General features: G+C 31.6%; 1 protein-coding gene across 1 annotated transcript in view; it reads left to right on the top strand.

The window, feature by feature from the left end:
* LOC108775901 (uncharacterized) overlaps nt 1–19,600 on the top strand; it is a 97,764-nt gene that overhangs the window by 62,664 nt on the left and 15,500 nt on the right. Inside the window, exon 9 of the mRNA XM_018542365.1 lies at nt 1,042–1,107. Coding sequence (XP_018397867.1) covers nt 1,042–1,107 — 66 coding nt within the window. The remainder of the gene's footprint in view (nt 1–1,041; nt 1,108–19,600) is intronic.

Raw genomic sequence — 19,600 nt, 5'->3', positions numbered from 1 at the left:
CTATTTAGTGCATGATGTTAAAAATCAAAATCCATAAAGCCATTTTGATTTTTCTGATTGACTTTTATGTATTTCTTGGGTTACACCGTTATAGAATAAGCTTAACAGTGTTGAATTTCGCGTACATATTTAATAATTGGTGTACACGAGTGTGACAAGTGCACGACTCTCTGAAAATGAGCAGCGACGCGGGACGTCCGAAATCTGTGCGAAAGATGCTCAATAGGGTTCTCCTCGTGTCCTCAATCGTGTCAACCTTGAGGTATAGAATCGGGGTAAGAAGAGACAAAGAGAGAGAGGAAGAAAAGGAGATTCTTCCTCTCTTCTTGTTACTCTGCGTTAATAATATGAACTTTCTCCGTTAACCGATCGAGAAAAAGAACGCGATCTCGCCTCCGCACTGAGGTGACAGCCTGTCATCGACTTTCCTTCCTTACGTCACACACACTCTCTCTCTCTCTCTCTGTCTATTGGCTGAATATATACATATTCAAGTCTGTAATCCGCGATAGAGATTTATCATTATCTCGTCGGAATATTTAGTTTCGATGTCGAGATTATTTGAGCCGAGAATGAAAATGCTCATGTTTAAACTTACGTCAGACTATCCTCGCTATCCTAAAAGACATCAGAAGTGAAAAAATATACAATAAAAATTAGATTTATTACATTTCTTTGAATAGTAAATAAACATTTACTCAAAGTATAAATAAATATTTACTGAATAAAAAATAGTAATTAAATCAAATTAATAATTTTTGTATTAAATAAATATATGTTTTTATCTAGTACATATATATACTTAGAGCGCTATTCAAATAAATATTTAAAATTTAGTTTTTTTTTTAAGAGAGTATGGCACAGTATAAAGAGATAGATTGAGATAGTAGTAATAAATGAACTTTTCCTGGAACCTTAAATTTTTGTTTACGAAATTGAAAAGCGTTCTGCGCACGAATCACACGTAGTCTGACGCAATCTTTAACATATTGCGCTCCCGTAGCGTCGAAGCGAATTAATCAGATCGTTCTTTATTTTTAGAATCGCTTTGCTATGTTCGAGAGACACGGGGAGAGAAGCAGCACGGAGGAGAATCAGCCGGCGAAGGTGAGTGCACGATCTTACACGAGGAATATATCATTTGTATACAGTGTGTACATCCTACCGGTTTCGCCACTCCATCTCGCCTGAGAAAAGAGAAAAACGTAATCTCCTGGATACCACGCTAATCGGACTGCCGTAAATCAACCGGCGAATTTCTGCAACAGGTGGCGAATGGCGAAGCCGATAGAGAGAGTGTACGATAGAGCGAGAGAAATAAAAGAGCCCGTTAATCTCGTCTTTCTCGCTATTAAATAACCCTTTTGTGTATGTGCACTGTTAACGAATCGCGCATAACGTGGGAACGACCGCGTTTATTAATTACGAGATAGGTACGACTCTCCATGTACTGCATTATCGTCGTCACCTCGCGTGCGGGTGACATCGATGCACCGGGCTCGTAACGGGAATCTCCCGAGGTCGTCGCACGACCGAAAAAGCTACAACGCCCGCGGCTCGTCCCGGTATCTTTGTTCCGTTCATCTGAAATATCCGGGTTCCCCGTTTTGATAATGTTATAAAGCACTTTTCATGAAAAAAATGACACGATGAATACGATTTATCGTAATTCTCGGAGCGTCAAAAGCGTGGTTTTTACGCCGTAATCGCGCGGGACAAAGATGTGGATGTACCAACGAGAAACTGCTAACACAGGAAGCTCTTTGTGGTTTGCATGATGCCGTGGATGCGCTGATATTTTATTCATTGTTCAGTATTCTGAACGATAAAGTTTGCATTTATTACATTGCGTTGAAATTATCTTTAATATATCCTTTAATTATACATGCGTTTTGTCATCGTTATTATTTCTTCCAGATGAATTCGACGTTCGTGGTAATCCTCCGCATAGTTCCAGAAGTATTTAGTGCGTTTAAACAAACGATTTTCTATAATATTTGAATATTACAGTTTGTTAATCGTAATTAGACGCACTGATTGTTTAGAGATGCGAAAGATTGTCACAAATGTCGAAGAAATAATGATAATGACAAAGCGCATGTAATAGTTAGGTGATATTAATATAAATACTTAAATATTAATAATAATAAATTGATACGTTAATTTACATATATATTAGTATTAATCTAGAAACGTTGCAGTTCAAATTAACTTCACTAAATGTACAATACCAACATTAAAATTTTATTGTTGGTATATATTTAGTGAAGAGTTAATTTGAATCTCAACACTTCTGCATTAATATTCTAATTTATGGATCTATTATTATTATTTAATATTAATAATAATTAATCGTATTAGTATTTCTATATTTTAATGATATGATTAATAACCATTTTGTATAATATTAAGTTGAAAAAATCTTTTTACACTTATGTAAAAGAATTTTTATTTTATAATTTCTTCGTTAAAAATGAATGAAATTTAAGTTAACAAAAGAGTTTTTTTGAAGTTTGAAATCTCTGTTTTCGAGTTTGATAATTTTTACATATGTATAAAACTACGAGCTGCAACAGATGAAAAATTTTCGACTATCGTGAAAGCTTGCAGCTTTCTCTACAAAATCATTTTATAAAAATGTTCCTACGATTTTTGTTCCTGAATTATTCGAGAGTTAAATAAAAGAACATTCTGATTTTGATTGCTCATAACTCCGTTAAAAATTATCATACCGTAATTAAAAAAACAGATTTTTAAAGCTGAAACTTTGCTTTATCGAATGACATAATTGCAACGAAAATTTCGTCGCAAAATATATATGTAAAAGGATTTTTTTTCCCAACCCAATAATTTATTATTATTGATTGTTGTTTTATCGTTATACACAATTCTCTCCAAAGCGACACTTTGTAATGCGGGGGAAGCAGATTCATTTTGATTCGTTTTTTGAAGAACGGAAAATGACAAAGCGCGATGAATAAAAGGAGGGATAGAAGAAGAATTATTCCGGGGATCTCCGAGTTTGTCACCGTGTCTAACAAGAGATATTTTTGGATCGTGACACATTTACGGATCTTTCGACGCGAAAGCGAGCGTCCTGCGAAATGTAAGACAATGAAAATGGGAGATGGAGCAGAAGAGAGAACGCAAAGCCGAACACGCTCCGTGCCGTCCCTTTTACGGCATTCTCTTCGTTGTTTCAACTTCTCTCTCGCGCTACTATTATTTCCGTCTGCTCGGTGATGAATCTCCGTTCGTAGCTATTATTACGGGCTTCATGACGGACGACGCCGTTCACAACAATACCCTCGGCCCGATACAAGCCGAGCCGCTTCGCAAAATCATGTTCTTTGTCGCTGCCACTGACTCAGTTTTCGAGCTATTAAAACACACAGGTTGTGCTGTATTACAGTCTTGTCATTACAATAGTGTTGTCATTACTGGAAAGTCGATGGGCTTTACGTTGAAAGGGAAACTAATTCCAGTGACCAATTAAATCGTTATCAAAGCGTCATTATTTGTAATAGTTGGAATCTATAGGATTAAACAACAATTTTAAACACGGAGTCTTTTAAAAGAATAACATCTGTTTTAAAGAATATCAATTAATCATTGCTCAAGATTTTCGAATATGTAAGATTAAAAAACATAACATTTTGTGTTAAATTAAGATATTCATGCTCATTCTTACCAATGTAGATTAACTTTAATCTAAGGTTAATTAATTTTTATCTTTTTTTAATTCTTAAAATTAGAAATACTAAAGCATAAAAAATTTAAATTGAGATTAAAATTATTCTATATTTTGGTAAAAATGGTCATTAGTATGTTTAATTGATCACTTACTTATAAATTGTGTTAAAATAATTAAGAATTAAATTTTTATTAAATTGTTGAACAATTAAAATACACAGCATATGATGAATTTTTTCTCTACTGGGATGCTTGCGTTTTTGTGAATTACTAGAAATTTTGCGCACTGTGTGGTCTGTGATGTAATTCTAGTCATTTACTTAATATAAGCGATCCAGTAGGACAAAATGCCGTAAGCTTGACATAAAAATATGAAATAATATATTTCAAAACGTAAATTTTAAGATAAATGAATAAAATGTGTTAATTTAACATGATTTTACTAAAGAAATATGTTTTTACAATTTATAAATTGTATCAAATATAACTTTTTATATTTTTGATTTGGCACAATTTGTAAGCAAATTGTAAAGGCATATTTCTTCAGTAAAATAAATATTTATAATATTAAATTTACACATTTTTTGTTATTGAATAAAACGTGTATCTTGGAATTATAAACAAATTCTGAAAGCATATATCTAGATATATAAAATTTAACACAAATTTTTCAACTGTGTTCTCTCAAATTCGAATTAAATATATATCTAATTAGAGTCCAAGTCGAAAATTAAATAGATGAGCCTAATGGGATAATTCTAAGTAGAATTGTGAGGCTCGTAACTTGTTCTCGTAAAACTTGTAAGAATTTATTACTGATATTGTAATTCTATTCGTACGTACCGTAAGAGGTACAATTCGTAAATATCTATGATTTCTCATAAATCTTATGACTAGCAAGAAGCTGTCTGTAAAGATATTGCACAAAGTTATAATCACTTGTAAGTTTTTATAAGTCTTACGGAAATGTTACGAGCTTTACGATTCTGCTTAAAATTGACCCGTAAGAGGGTCAACCTGTGTGTTTTACATATTCACATATTTCTTTCACGTTAGTGATCGATCGTCCAATGACATGAACGTCCAATGCCAGAGATATGAGACATTAGTCAGCAGATGCGGGAAGGGGAAAGGGGCAAACGACATTTCGATAGCGAGCGTAGAAACAAGCAGAAGCGAGAGGCGGCACGTAATAACGGGGGGCACGATACGAAGTTTACTGTTACTTGGCCCGTGGCCTGGCAGCGGCGCATGGATCAACACACCGAGCGTTTCAATGCCCCTCGCTCGCTGGCTTGCTTTCATCGTCATGACGAGGCCGACAGGCAGATTGGGGCGATACAATACAAATTATATCCTAGAAAAAAATACCGTTGCGCAGATTAATCACAGCGAGTGCATCAATAGTATAAATCTCACAATCAGATTTGTCAAGTCATCGTTTATCATTTCAAAATCGATTCTCCCTCGATAGATTATGCACGAGTTATCGTCGTCTCTATCATATATCATTTAATGTCCACGAAATATTGTTATTTATGGTATCATATTTTATTAGTAAATCAGAAATAAATTTGAATAGGTGCAGAATACATTTTTAATTATTCACTAAATATTCTACATTTATCTTTCAAAAATCACATATTAATGAATATTAATGTTGCAGTTGAATAAATGAATAAAACTAGAGATTAAAAATTTTAATATTATGCAGAATAAATTAATTTCTAATTAAATATTCTGCATCTATTTAAATGTATTTCTGATTTATTAATAAAATTTGCTACCCCCTCGTAAATAATAACAATATTTAATTCTTTATTAAATAGTTATTTTTTGTATAATATTATTAATATTTTTAATCTCTAACTTTTATTCAATTGCAAGATTGATATTCATTAATGCATGATTTTGGAAATATCACTGTTTATCTCGTTTGTATTGCAATGTGTTGAACAATAATTGCCATTTATATTATTAACGCTATTGTTTACCGTTTAATTGTTACTGTCGGCAATTAGGCAGTGTTAATAAAGAAGTGCAGCATTTGAAACATGTGTCGGTAAAATAATTCAGAACAGGAATTGTTATTGCGGACAATCGGAGATGGCGGCACTTGTACGTTCAAGCCGCCACACAGATGCTGCATCATGCACAAGAGAGAGCGCTAGCTTACCTTTTCTCGCAATTTAGAGTTAATCGCCATTTTGACGCTATAAAATTTTCTTTGAGTATCATAAAATTTATCTAATTTATAATTATAGCATAAATTATAAACTTTTTACAAAGTTATTTAAAAAAATTTTGGCATAATTATCTTTTGGAAAATCTTTCAAAAAAAATCTTGAAACTTAAAATGAAATAATATTTTTAAAAAATGCAGAAAAATTATACAATGACTGTCGTGGTAGATAGATCCTATAATAATGTTTGTAAAAAAACAAGACGATTTTGGGAACTATTTCGTTTGCTATTATTATTCTTATAATTGTTGAAATAAATTTTTCCGGTTATTTGTTTAAGTTAATGATAATATTGTCTAATAATTGCAAGTTATTGAACCATCATATATACCTTTGATTTTAATTTTCGTAATACACATGTGCATTCTCCTTTTCTTCTTTCTTCATTTTTTAACGCATCCTTTAGAAACGGACTCTCTAAGGATTATATATTACATAAAGCGTTTTAATGTTTGCGACGATGTTCTGAGTGCATTCGAGCGAATAAACACTTGTGCAAGTGAAAAACGAGTCTACTGATCTTTTTTCATTTTTTTATATCTTGTCGTTTTCTGATGATTGACAATTACGCTACGCTGCTTTAAAAACCTTTAGTTTCGCTCTTTTCTTTCTTTATTTTTGCAAACATTGTTTCAATTACAGGCACTCCAGTAGAATTCTCGCTGTTATTTTTGCGCCTTCAATATTTTTTCGTGATTTGTGACTCTCAAAATACTCTATTAAGATATTGTGCCGCAACCTCGAGACTTGTATTTTATTTTATTTTTGTAACGCGCTTATCTTGTGACACTGCAATCTTTTGCGAACACGCTCCATAAAACGCGCCGTTATTGCGGTATAATAAAACGTTACCGAGCAGCTTTCAACGCATTTCATTATTAATCGAAAATCATCATGCAAATTTCTTTGTTTTTTTTTTAAGACTCGCTGTAAATTCCAAGAGACGTCGAGTGCCGAAGTTCGTTGACTCGATGCATACAAGTTACCGATCTTTTTCCTCGAAGAGAAGCGCGAATGGACTCGAAGATGACGAGTGTACAAATGACGAATCACGCATTTAGAAATTTTAATTCCAACTTACAATAAGATAAATGTAAAATGTACAAATTTATACAGTTTTTTCTTCTTTGAAATAACAAAGGTTTAACATTTTTCTATTATGGAACCTACATCTGGGTGATGCGTAGATTTTCGCGAAGATCCTATCATTTATTTATAAGTGCAGGCGATTTTGTTTACCTAATTAAAGAATAGGTGAAGCCCATTGAATAAAACATTAGGTTTAGCATGCAACCACACATAAGTTAATTAGATAATGAAAAATCTAAATTTATTAAACACAATGCCAAAATCAGTTTAGAAGTCAAAGTTGTGTCAAGAGAAAATAATATTATTGCGATAATATAGATATATATTAATGTAATACAAAATTATATTATTTTTTATATACCTTTTTCGTACTTTTTAAATTCTTTGGAGTGGAATTTTATTTTAAAGAGAGAATCAAATTGACAAACCAGTCTTGAAAAAGAATGATTTTCAATCTCAATTTTCAATCTTTGAGAGTAAGATTTCACTCTTTAGATTGAAATTTACTCTCTAAAACCATTTTGAAAGTGAGATAGCTTCAGATAATTTATTAGTGATAAGAGCATAAGTAAATACATTAAGCCAAAAAATTGAATGCTTTTTAAAAATTGTTTAGGCATTCTTTTTATAACAATTACATATTTGTTCATACAACAAAAAATTTTGTTTTTACGAAATTCTGTTTTGTAAATAACAAAAATATTTGTTTGTACCAATTAAACAATTTAGTTTGCCTAAGAATACACTTTTGTTCGGTTTGTTTTAAAACCAAATATTTATTTTTACAAAAATTCAAATGTAAAATGTCTTCGAAGCAATAGGAGTCCCACGCTGGTTGTTAGATTTTTGGGAACTATTTCGTTTGCTATTATTATTCTTATAATTGTTGAAATAAATTTTTCCGGTTATTTGTTTAAGTTAATGATAATATTGTCTAATAATTGCAAGTTATTGAACCATCATATATACCTTTGATTTTAATTTTCGTAATACACATGTGCATTCTCCTTTTCTTCTTTCTTCATTTTTTAACGCATCCTTTAGAAACGGACTCTCTAAGGATTATATATTACATAAAGCGTTTTAATGTTTGCGACGATGTTCTGAGTGCATTCGAGCGAATAAACACTTGTGCAAGTGAAAAACGAGTCTACTGATCTTTTTTCATTTTTTTATATCTTGTCGTTTTCTGATGATTGACAATTACGCTACGCTGCTTTAAAAACCTTTAGTTTCGCTCTTTTCTTTCTTTATTTTTGCAAACATTGTTTCAATTACAGGCACTCCAGTAGAATTCTCGCTGTTATTTTTGCGCCTTCAATATTTTTTCGTGATTTGTGACTCTCAAAATACTCTATTAAGATATTGTGCCGCAACCTCGAGACTTGTATTTTATTTTATTTTTGTAACGCGCTTATCTTGTGACACTGCAATCTTTTGCGAACACGCTCCATAAAACGCGCCGTTATTGCGGTATAATAAAACGTTACCGAGCAGCTTTCAACGCATTTCATTATTAATCGAAAATCATCATGCAAATTTCTTTGTTTTTTTTTTAAGACTCGCTGTAAATTCCAAGAGACGTCGAGTGCCGAAGTTCGTTGACTCGATGCATACAAGTTACCGATCTTTTTCCTCGAAGAGAAGCGCGAATGGACTCGAAGATGACGAGTGTACAAATGACGAATCACGCATTTAGAAATTTTAATTCCAACTTACAATAAGATAAATGTAAAATGTACAAATTTATACAGTTTTTTCTTCTTTGAAATAACAAAGGTTTAACATTTTTCTATTATGGAACCTACATCTGGGTGATGCGTAGATTTTCGCGAAGATCCTATCATTTATTTATAAGTGCAGGCGATTTTGTTTACCTAATTAAAGAATAGGTGAAGCCCATTGAATAAAACATTAGGTTTAGCATGCAACCACACATAAGTTAATTAGATAATGAAAAATCTAAATTTATTAAACACAATGCCAAAATCAGTTTAGAAGTCAAAGTTGTGTCAAGAGAAAATAATATTATTGCGATAATATAGATATATATTAATGTAATACAAAATTATATTATTTTTTATATACCTTTTTCGTACTTTTTAAATTCTTTGGAGTGGAATTTTATTTTAAAGAGAGAATCAAATTGACAAACCAGTCTTGAAAAAGAATGATTTTCAATCTCAATTTTCAATCTTTGAGAGTAAGATTTCACTCTTTAGATTGAAATTTACTCTCTAAAACCATTTTGAAAGTGAGATAGCTTCAGATAATTTATTAGTGATAAGAGCATAAGTAAATACATTAAGCCAAAAAATTGAATGCTTTTTAAAAATTGTTTAGGCATTCTTTTTATAACAATTACATATTTGTTCATACAACAAAAAATTTTGTTTTTACGAAATTCTGTTTTGTAAATAACAAAAATATTTGTTTGTACCAATTAAACAATTTAGTTTGCCTAAGAATACACTTTTGTTCGGTTTGTTTTAAAACCAAATATTTATTTTTACAGTAAAATTTTGATTTGTAGAACAAAGCATTTTTTTCTATTTTTTTTTTCTTTAATGTATAAATAAGAACTTCTCTCTGTCAGAGAGTATCGGAATACATTTAGACTAACAAAGAATTAACTTATAGACACTATCGCGTGATTCTAGTTATAAATTCTCGCGTCAACGATCGGGTGGCGAAAGGTCATTAATCGAATGCAATAAATTATTTCATCTGGAAGATTTGCAGTTATGTGTCGTTTAGATCGTTTACCTCGTTTCATAGAATAGAAATATTGTACGCGCCATATATACGCGCTACTATTTTTTTTATGTCCCTCGTTTCATTCATATTGCGGGAATGGTTTTCGGATAATTGCCGGGAGATTTACAGAGGTCAACGCGGCCTCCAATAATTACGTAGCTTTTACGGCTTGACATTTTGCGAATCCATCGGATCGTTGGCGTAAGCTACTTTGGTATTTGCCTGGCATTTGTTGCATCGCGCGATTTGCCTTCGCGTCTTCGCGGCAAGGCCGAGGAATCCTTACAAGTCCTTACAGAGGACTTTAAGAGTAAGTATTCATCACTTCTTATGAAATATTATTCTACTGTGCTCATTTACCTAAAGTCTAAAGTTTAAAGGAAAATTGAACAAAATTATTATTCGCCAGAATAATCTATAATTTAATAAATCATGCGTAATTTGTTGATATTATCTGATGTTTTAGAAAAACAATAATAGGAAATATATATATAATATGTATGATCGAAAGACTATGGATTATTAATGATTTATTATCGATTTATAGCTTCTCTGACACACAAAGTAACAGTAATATCTTATATTCGGAATAATTTATTCTTCGCTTATATGTATGTAACAAATAATATTAAGATAACATTTTGCGTGCATTTAACACATCTCATTATCATATTTTGACATTACATTAAATTTATTGCCATTTAATTTTGCGCGCGATGGGAGAAACGTTTATTTTTTTGCCGATTCTTCCCGCCTTCGACACGTGGAAAAACCAATTTTGTTGAACTATGTAAAAAATTAGCTAGATTTAAATCTGAAAATAATTTTCTTTAGATCATTAAAATAATTATATAGAACGCTTAAATTCGGTTTAATTTTCTGGTTAATTTGTAGACTTCATGATAATTGTAAAAATTGTATTTTTCCAACTTCTCTAATAACTATATATAATTTTGTAGTGAGTGACTTTTAAAGTTATCACTGTGAAACTTTTAGTTTGACGATTAAACTATAAGTTAGAAAAACAATTTTTACATTATCATTAGATTATTAAATCTTTTTGCAATATTATTACTTAGGCGTTCTACATTAGAGATCCCAATAAGAGTCTGACACTTGAGATAATATAACGATGGTAATATTTGACTCTTTATTGCAGAGTATATCTATAGTATACAGATTTCCGTAAGCTTTATCCATCATCTCATTATAGTCCATCTTCTGTAATCCCACCATATTTATGAAGACTGCTGTTCACTCTCTTACTTGAAGACCTCTATTCTAATTATTTTGATGGTTCAATAAAACCATTTAGCTAATTTTTTTAATATTTTACACCGAGAAAAATTTTGATAAAAGTGAACGAATGAGAAGAATTCTGATCACATCGATCAGAATTGTTTTATCTCAATTAAAATTATAATACATTGAATTTAAAAAAATTCTATTTGTCTATTTTCAACCAGAATTTTAATTAATGTAAACAAACTCATCTTTATTCAGTACAGATATACAAAACCATTTTTTCTGTGCAAAATCGCTCGTATTAGTAATTTGTTCCAGCAACCTAGATTTTGATAAATCTGATCGCGTTTCCTTTGGTCACGATCGTTTATTCATTCCACGGTGAAAAAATGTGATTATTGCAGCACGAAAGCGCTCGATGATCCATGTTCTCGCGATTGTAAATCATTGCGCTGCGACAATTGCGAGGCTACGAAAGGCTCTCGTTCGATGCCGAGAAAGGAGCAGGGCCGGTTGTATAGGTGAATGGTTAGCGGCGAAAAGAAAATAGATCGTTTTACAAAATAGATATCGACTTGCAACATTAATTGCAATGAGAGTCGCGCGCTGTGTAAAACGATCGGCGCTCCATATCGGTTACCTAGTTGCTAATATTAGCACGCCAGAGGGATTTAAATTTCGTTCGTGCGTAACAACAAGCGACGGTACAGACATGAAAGTCAACCGGTTTGAGCCATTTAAAAAAAGCAAGAAGTTTGACAAATTGCGAACATTTGAAAGCTGCCCACGCCTAACTCTGATAAAAATATACATTTTTTTACTGGACAATTATATATATTTTTATTTAATAACTGAAAAGTAAAACTATCTAGAATCTTAATCAAAATAAAACGTTTTGCCTACAGTAACTGTGTAATGTATTACAAAAACTGTGCAAAATTTGAAACCATTTAATGAATAAAAACGATAACAAGTAGATTACGCAGTATTTTAATACTATAATAATAGCACTCGTATATTATTAATATTAGATAATAACTGGTATCTACGCTAATTGCACATATTTTTGTTAAGAAAACTGCTTCAGCTATTATAAATAAATATTTCTTACACAGTATTGTTAGACTCTAAAAATATCGGTGTGGATTTAATATTTATATATAATTTTCTTTAATTAATTATTAATTTCAAGTGTCACAGAGGAATATTATTTGTTTTCTTTTGTTGATATTAATATTAACACCAACGTGATGTGGATTTCAAATCTCTGATACTTATATCAACACCATCGCATGATATGAATTTAAAATCCATAGTATTAAATCCACATCATATTAACATAATTAACACTAACACAGTGAGAATACAGTAATACTATAAACAATAACTGGTCGGATGTGCAGGAAAAATGCATTTTTATATAACTGCGATAACTGTAAGAAGATCTAATAAATTTCGTTGATATCGTGGTACTTTATCTCGTCGAAAAATTAAATATATTAGGATGAAGTGTGTGTGTGTGTATATATATATATATATATATACATATATATACGTATATATATACGTAAATCTTGCGAGGTAACTCAAGCGCTTCCGAAGTTCCGCGTTGTGGTTGGTAGCAATTTTTGAGAACGAGATCGTTTTACTCTCTTCTCCGCCCATCAGTTGGACAGTGTTAGGTGAGAAATGACGAATGGAAGAGGAAATCGGACCGAGAGCTTTCGTACTCTTAACTCCAGCCAACAGCTGGCAAGCAGGGAGACGGGTAGCACCGTTAGCGCGAGGCTCGTCCGATTCTTCATAGATCAGCCTTCTCGATCGTACCTCGCCTCTCTTTATTTCTTGTCAGGGACCAAGTATTCAGGGACGTACGGGACTTGACGTCGTTCACTATAGAGAAATCACGGTGGCACATAAACCACTTACGATCTGACCATTGATCTTCATCTTAATGATAGATTCTCGATTGAACATGGAATTGATTTTTCTTTATGGAAAATTTTCTGACCGTAAGCTACTGGATGTTTTGCAAGTTTTTATACGAATTTAATGTATAGGATTCTCAAATTAATATAATTATATGAAAAAGGGGCTTTTTAAGAGAGTCAAATAAAATAAATATACGTTGTCTATAATTTAGAATACAATAATTATGTATTTTAAGTTATAGACATTATAGTTATTTTGTACCAAGAATAATTAACGTTGTTTTTTAAAGCTTCTTTCTTACATTATTAATTTTTTATATAAGTTACAATTAGAATAATGTAATAGAAATAATTATTTTAACCATTTAGATTTATATTCTGAAAGTAGATACGGATTTAATCGAATAATGCTATTTATAATTGTCAGTCAAGAAATTAATTCTAATCTAAATTCTTATATAAAATGTATGTCACATAATATTGTAATATACAATATAATTATATTTTCTATCGAAAACAGGAGTTGGGGATTAGGAGTTTGGATAACAGAAACACAATTATAAAAGTTTTTTTTTTATTGTATAAAATTTAGAATTAAGGAAATTCAAGTTTAATTATCAAAGATATAATATCAAAGTTCAATATTAACAAATCTGCAAAAAATAAAATTTTTATACAATGAAAACAGCTCAAATCAAATAATTAAACAAGAGATTACATGCCAACTTTAATATTGATATAAAGTAATTATAAAATAATTATAAAATTTATATAATTGTATTTTTTATATCAAACATCTTTAAGCTGAATCTTATCGAATAATAATTAAATATGTCCAATTTCCTTATAAAAATTCCATTATAAAAATCTAATACTGACCAATTTGAAAGAGAGTAATTAATTACTCGAAGTACTAAAATAAAAAAAATTAATTAATTGAAGTATTAAAAGCGTTGTTATTTAGTGCCTTTTAGTAGTCTAATAAGTAATTTCTGTCTCTGTAAATTACTGTCGGAAGATTAAGTCATGGGAGAATTCCAACGCTATCGATCGCTGTCAAAACCAAAAACATTGTGGCACATTGTGTATTCGTGTACGTTCCTGAAGCCTCCACCACTTGGTTTGACCGGCACTTGCCACTTCTACTACCGTCGAACTCCAGTGGGCTGAGAAGCCGGGATTCTCGGCTCGGCTCGGCTCAGTTCGGTTCAGTCAGTATCGCACCGCGGCGCGTTTTCCGCGCGCGTGATACGAACACGCCGTACTCGGGAATCACGTTTCGCATTATCCGTCACCTTCTGTCGAGTGAAGGGTTTCTCGTTACGCAAATCCAATCGATTGAAGGTCGACGGTGTCAGTCGTTCAGCTGGAACCGCCGAAACGGAACCGTGTGCTCCACTCTCTCGGTGTATCGTTTTATAATCGATAATCCTTTAATTAATTGCGTGTCAAAAGTGCCGAGAGAAAACGGAGATGTTACTGCTAGCGGGATGGACGTGCGCGTTTACGTCGAGTCACTGATGCTGTGAGAAGCGAGAAGTGTCGCCGGAACGAAAATTTTTACGCTAATTCGTCACACTCTTGGTATCTTACGCATGTAACCTTCGCAATTGTATGTGCGTGTTTTATACGTGTTCAGATATTCGCAGATGATTCGGTTTTATCCTATCGCCAAATTTCACGGCCACTAAATGGAGCAATCATACGCTCCACATCTGTTTTTTTCAATTAATATACTAAATAAATTGATAAGATAAACGCAAAGTGCAATTTTTCAAACGTTTATCTGTTTATTTAATTTCAAATTTTATACAGACATATAATTTTATATAAATTTGGAATTTGAATTGTATTAATTAACCTTGTAACTATTGCTTGTATATTTGATCGATATCACTTTTTTCTTCTGTAATTCTAAAATGCATCAACACACTCTCAGTTAAATCAAATAGTTATTATTCTACTTATTATATTACATTAATTTTGCCACATAATATAAAATTAATGAACTTATTGTAACGTAGTTTATGTTACAATTTATTAATTGTAACATGATATACAATTAATAAATTGTAACATAATAAGACAGGGTATTACAATTTCGAACTTCTGAACGAAATAAAATTCCCACTTCTAGGTTTAATCAAGTTTGATAACTCCGAACTCATTATGAAGAATATTATCAAACAAGAAAAAATTAAACTTAGACCTCGAAAATCTTATTTCGTTTTATGTTCGAAATTGTACTACTTTACTCTATGACGTTACGATTATTATTGCAAATTAATATATAATGTTAATCTGTTATTATTCAACAAAGAAAGTATCTGATTATGTTAATTGGAATTCTTGTTGAAAATGAAAATAAAAATTTTCTGGTTGAATCTATTATAATTTTAATTGCAATTAGAATTCTGATTGATACACGGAAAAAAATGTAAACTAGTATGCGCTAGAATTCTAATAAATTTTATGGAATTGGCAGATCCATATCAGAACTGAAGTCCTCTTATATAAAATTTATTTTACTTTTCTATAATAGTAAATGAGTGATCCTATATAACCATGCTGTAAACTCTATAAGATGATAATTTACATTTTGTAAAGTAAACTTTACGCTGCTGTAATTTGTTACTATTTTTTAATGTATAAATTACTATACCTCTCAATAAAATTTATTTTATCAACGAATTTTTGCTTTAGTTCTAACAAAATTTACTGTGCAGTAAAAAATATAAATGTATAAAGTCTTAAAAGTTGTTCGTGCGCTTACAGTCTTGAAAATAATATAATTTACTTTATCGTTAGAAAATAATTATTTAAATATTACTATAGTTTTAATGTATGTAATTTTTATCTTACACTTTTGATTTTTACTAGACTTGTAAGACTATTCATTTTTCTCCGATAATTAGAATCTCCTAGTTCGATTATTTCCAACCAGAAATTTTTCTCAGTGTTATATTACAATTTATTAATTGTCCCCTCGTGATATTCGATCATTATACAACCCGCATGAAATAGGTACTACGAACCACGCAACGATCGTCTTAATAACGATTGCCGGACGGATAGAACGAACTCTCGTTGTCGTTACGAGCGAACGATGGAAATTAGCATGTACTCTCGTACTTCCTCTTTTCTCGCATCGCTTGGTGAACGCACTCATCGGAACAGACTCGCGTTCTCTTTTCTTTTTCTTAAGCGAACTACGAGATCGATATTCTGATCGTAACTAGTTATTCTCCCGTTTCTTGCGTCTTCGTTTAACCAATTTATCGTACGCACACTCGATATATCTGGGATCTTATCGCACCATCTCTCGCACGGTCGATCGCGCGCAACTACTCTCCTTATGCTCGCCTTGTGTCAAATTCAGTAATCGTAAGTCGGTCGGCGCATTCGATTCGTGTCACTCGCTTTGCATCGTGGAAACTGCGTCGCTGTAACTCAGAGTAACGCTAATAAATATTAAAGATATTTCACAAACAAGAAATTAAAAAAGATTTTTGAGCTCTTAATATTATAAATCAAAATTTAATAATAATAATAATTTTGGGTTAATAAAAGTGTTATCGCGATAAAGATACTTAATTATGAACGCAGTAGTAATTAAGTACCTTTTTTAATCTTCTTTTTTATTCGTTTCGATTTGCGCTTGTACTTTCATCTGGGATTCTAACAAATGGATTATTTTCTATCTTTAATAAGAATTTAATAAAATACATATTTAATACAACATATTTGTGTAAAAATTAGTGACAAATATATTTTGTTAAATTCTTCACTAAGAGAAGTGTTTGGTATTTGTGACTATAATTGCATAGTAAAATAATTATGGTTAATATATTAATATGGTTCCATGTTTATGGTTATTACTGATATATACTATAATAATTGACTATAAATTATAGTTAAATTATAGTAATTGCAATTATTTTTTTCTCTCAGTATTATTGAAAAAAGAAAACCCGGAAAAGTAAGTAATAAATAAGCCTGTCACTTCAGGATAAATTTCGATGGGAAAATTGTTGGAAAGCAGTAAATAAAATTTTCTAATTGCCGCATTCTGGTATTTATGTGCTTATACAATATATTTAAACATTTAAATAATATTTTACATACAAATATTATTGAAGATTTCGCGTTTTACACATGTAAATAATATTGAAGATTGCTTTTAACTGTTGCAATTTTCAAATATTATTATTATTTTAATTCTTGCCACGCTCGTTCTACTTTAATTTTATTAATTTGTATGATAACATCCTTGTTTATCATCTTTTTATCGTTTCTTTATTTTGCGTTTGAAACGATATTATTAGCTTCGTTTCGGTTGAATAACTTCACAATTTCTTACATTTCTGGGTCGAACCGCAGTATTATAAGTCCGTATTCGATAATACTCGTTTCTTTCTCTCTTTCGGTATGATGTCGATTCAAAATGCAATACACGAACGCGTGCCGTATGCAAATGTAAGATGCAACGAGTTTTCTCATCATCTTTCACTCGCCGCTCTATTCTGTGCAATCTCGCATTTACGAACGCCACATTTCCGAAGTTTCACACTCGGTATATCTCTATTTAATGAGGATAACTTGAATTAAAAGGAACACAGATTTGCATTGAATCTCTCTTATAATCTGTTGAATCATATGAGAGACATTATTTTTCTTTTTAACAAATATGTTAATATTCAGCAAATCTTCACAAATATATTAAATAAAAGTTATTTAATAGCGTTAAAAATGTTAACTTGTTAATATTGAATATATTTTCTTTTTTGAACTGAAAATATAAATTATAAATTTTATTCAATGTGAAATTAAATAAATTCTTCATGGTTTCTATCGTCCTTTTTATCAAGTAATCCTTGCTTTTGACAAATTCTTCATCCTTTTACCATAATTAGTGCAACGTGACTAACTATATTAAGTTATTTCGGTTTCCATTTCGTTTTCTTATTTGCGGGTCGTTTTAGTATACGATTAGATTAGACGGAATCCGCTAAACTTGGCTCGTGGAATCAAGTCGCGCCTTATTAAGAAAAGACGTCTATATACCGATATCTTATCGCGTCACGAAGCGGTTCGTGAGTTTACAATTAAAGGCAAAGCGCTGGCGGAATTATTAAATCGAGCCTGTAGGTTTGGCTGAGCAAGAGCCGGTGAAAACTTCCTTCGAATTCACAACATTTACAATCGCGCGCTGTGCAACAACCTGCCACCGTTTTATCCGCCGTAAATGCAGCGCTGTTTAATTGCCGCATTGTTCATTCGGTGTATTAACTGCAGCGGCCCGAGTTAAACGCCTCGTCCGTAATTTATATAACGAGCGGCGATCGCCGCGGTATCTTGCTCGAGCGATCTACCATTTACTTTCTTTATACATATACGTATCTCGCCTCAATGGCAGACATTTAGGTGCAAATATAACAATGCAACGCTTCCCTCGAAATCCTCGTTTCGATTAGAATTTTTATCGAACTACGCAAAGCTTAGCTCCTTTTTGCTTTCTCCAAATCAGTACCGCGTAATTAGCGTTTTTCCGTCACTTTCAATATGCGACATATATGAAAAAAAAAAATCCAGCCTTTTACAACAAAATTCTTTAACATGGTCACGATAGCGTGACCACTGTTATCTTCCCTTGTTGGATATATCGCCAGTCAAATATTTTCCGTGCTATGGTAATGATATTTCTGTAAAGTAGGCATAGTGTATTATCTATGAACGTTAGTCATATGCGTCATAAATAACCTACCAACTCTCAAGAGTGATTTTTTATTTTCTGAAGAATTAACCTTATCTGACTTGTGATAATAATGTAAAAATTATGTTTTTCTTGCTATGATTAATCATTATACTTTAGAAGGTTTTGTATAGTGGTAACTTTAAAAGTCACTCACTATAAAACTATCATTTTATTTACTATTGCTAGAAACGTACAGTTTTTATATTTCTTTTAAAGTTAAGTACTAGAATGCTCAAACTTGATAATACCTCAAAAAGTTCTAGCATTCCAGCAACCAGTCGAGCATAATTATTTCGATGGTTTAACAAAATTATTTTCAGTCCTACATTTTTAGATATTTTAGCAAAAGTAAATCGTTCTTTCTGTGTGTCTGTGTCTTCTTTTGTTCATTATAATGTAAGTTATATGTTTGTGTAAAAACTAATTTATTTCACCGAGATCAAATTTCCTATATACCTAATTATGTGTGAGATTTTGAAGATATGTGTGAAATACCAATTGTGATAAAATAAGCAATACTCTATAATCTTTATGAATGGAATTAACACATAGAGATGCACATAAGCATGTTGAGGTTCGCATATATCAAAATTCAAGATCGTGATTCTGTTTTTCTAATCTGCTGAGCAATAATGCAAATATCTCGAGCAACTTTCCCAAGATATTGTCCCCTCATGGTCCTCCATGTCTCGGTTTCTTCTCTTCGTCGCGTTTAATTTCTCTAAATCACGGATGCGCATCCCACCTTTGATTTCTCGTCGATGATGAAAAATATCGGAAAGCTGAATCTCTCATCTCTCTCTCTCTTACTCACTTTCCATATTCTTTCTCTCTATTTGTCTCAAATTATAATCAACCCACAAAGTGCTGTCAAATCTTTTTTCTCC

The sequence above is a fragment of the Cyphomyrmex costatus genome, unplaced genomic scaffold, assembly GCF_001594065.2.
Source record: "Cyphomyrmex costatus isolate MS0001 unplaced genomic scaffold, Ccosl1.0 scaffold33, whole genome shotgun sequence".
NCBI classification, from domain to species: Eukaryota; Metazoa; Arthropoda; class Insecta; order Hymenoptera; family Formicidae; genus Cyphomyrmex; species Cyphomyrmex costatus.
Note: the sequence above shows the minus strand (reverse complement) of the source record. Positions and strands in the feature narration are given on the sequence as shown.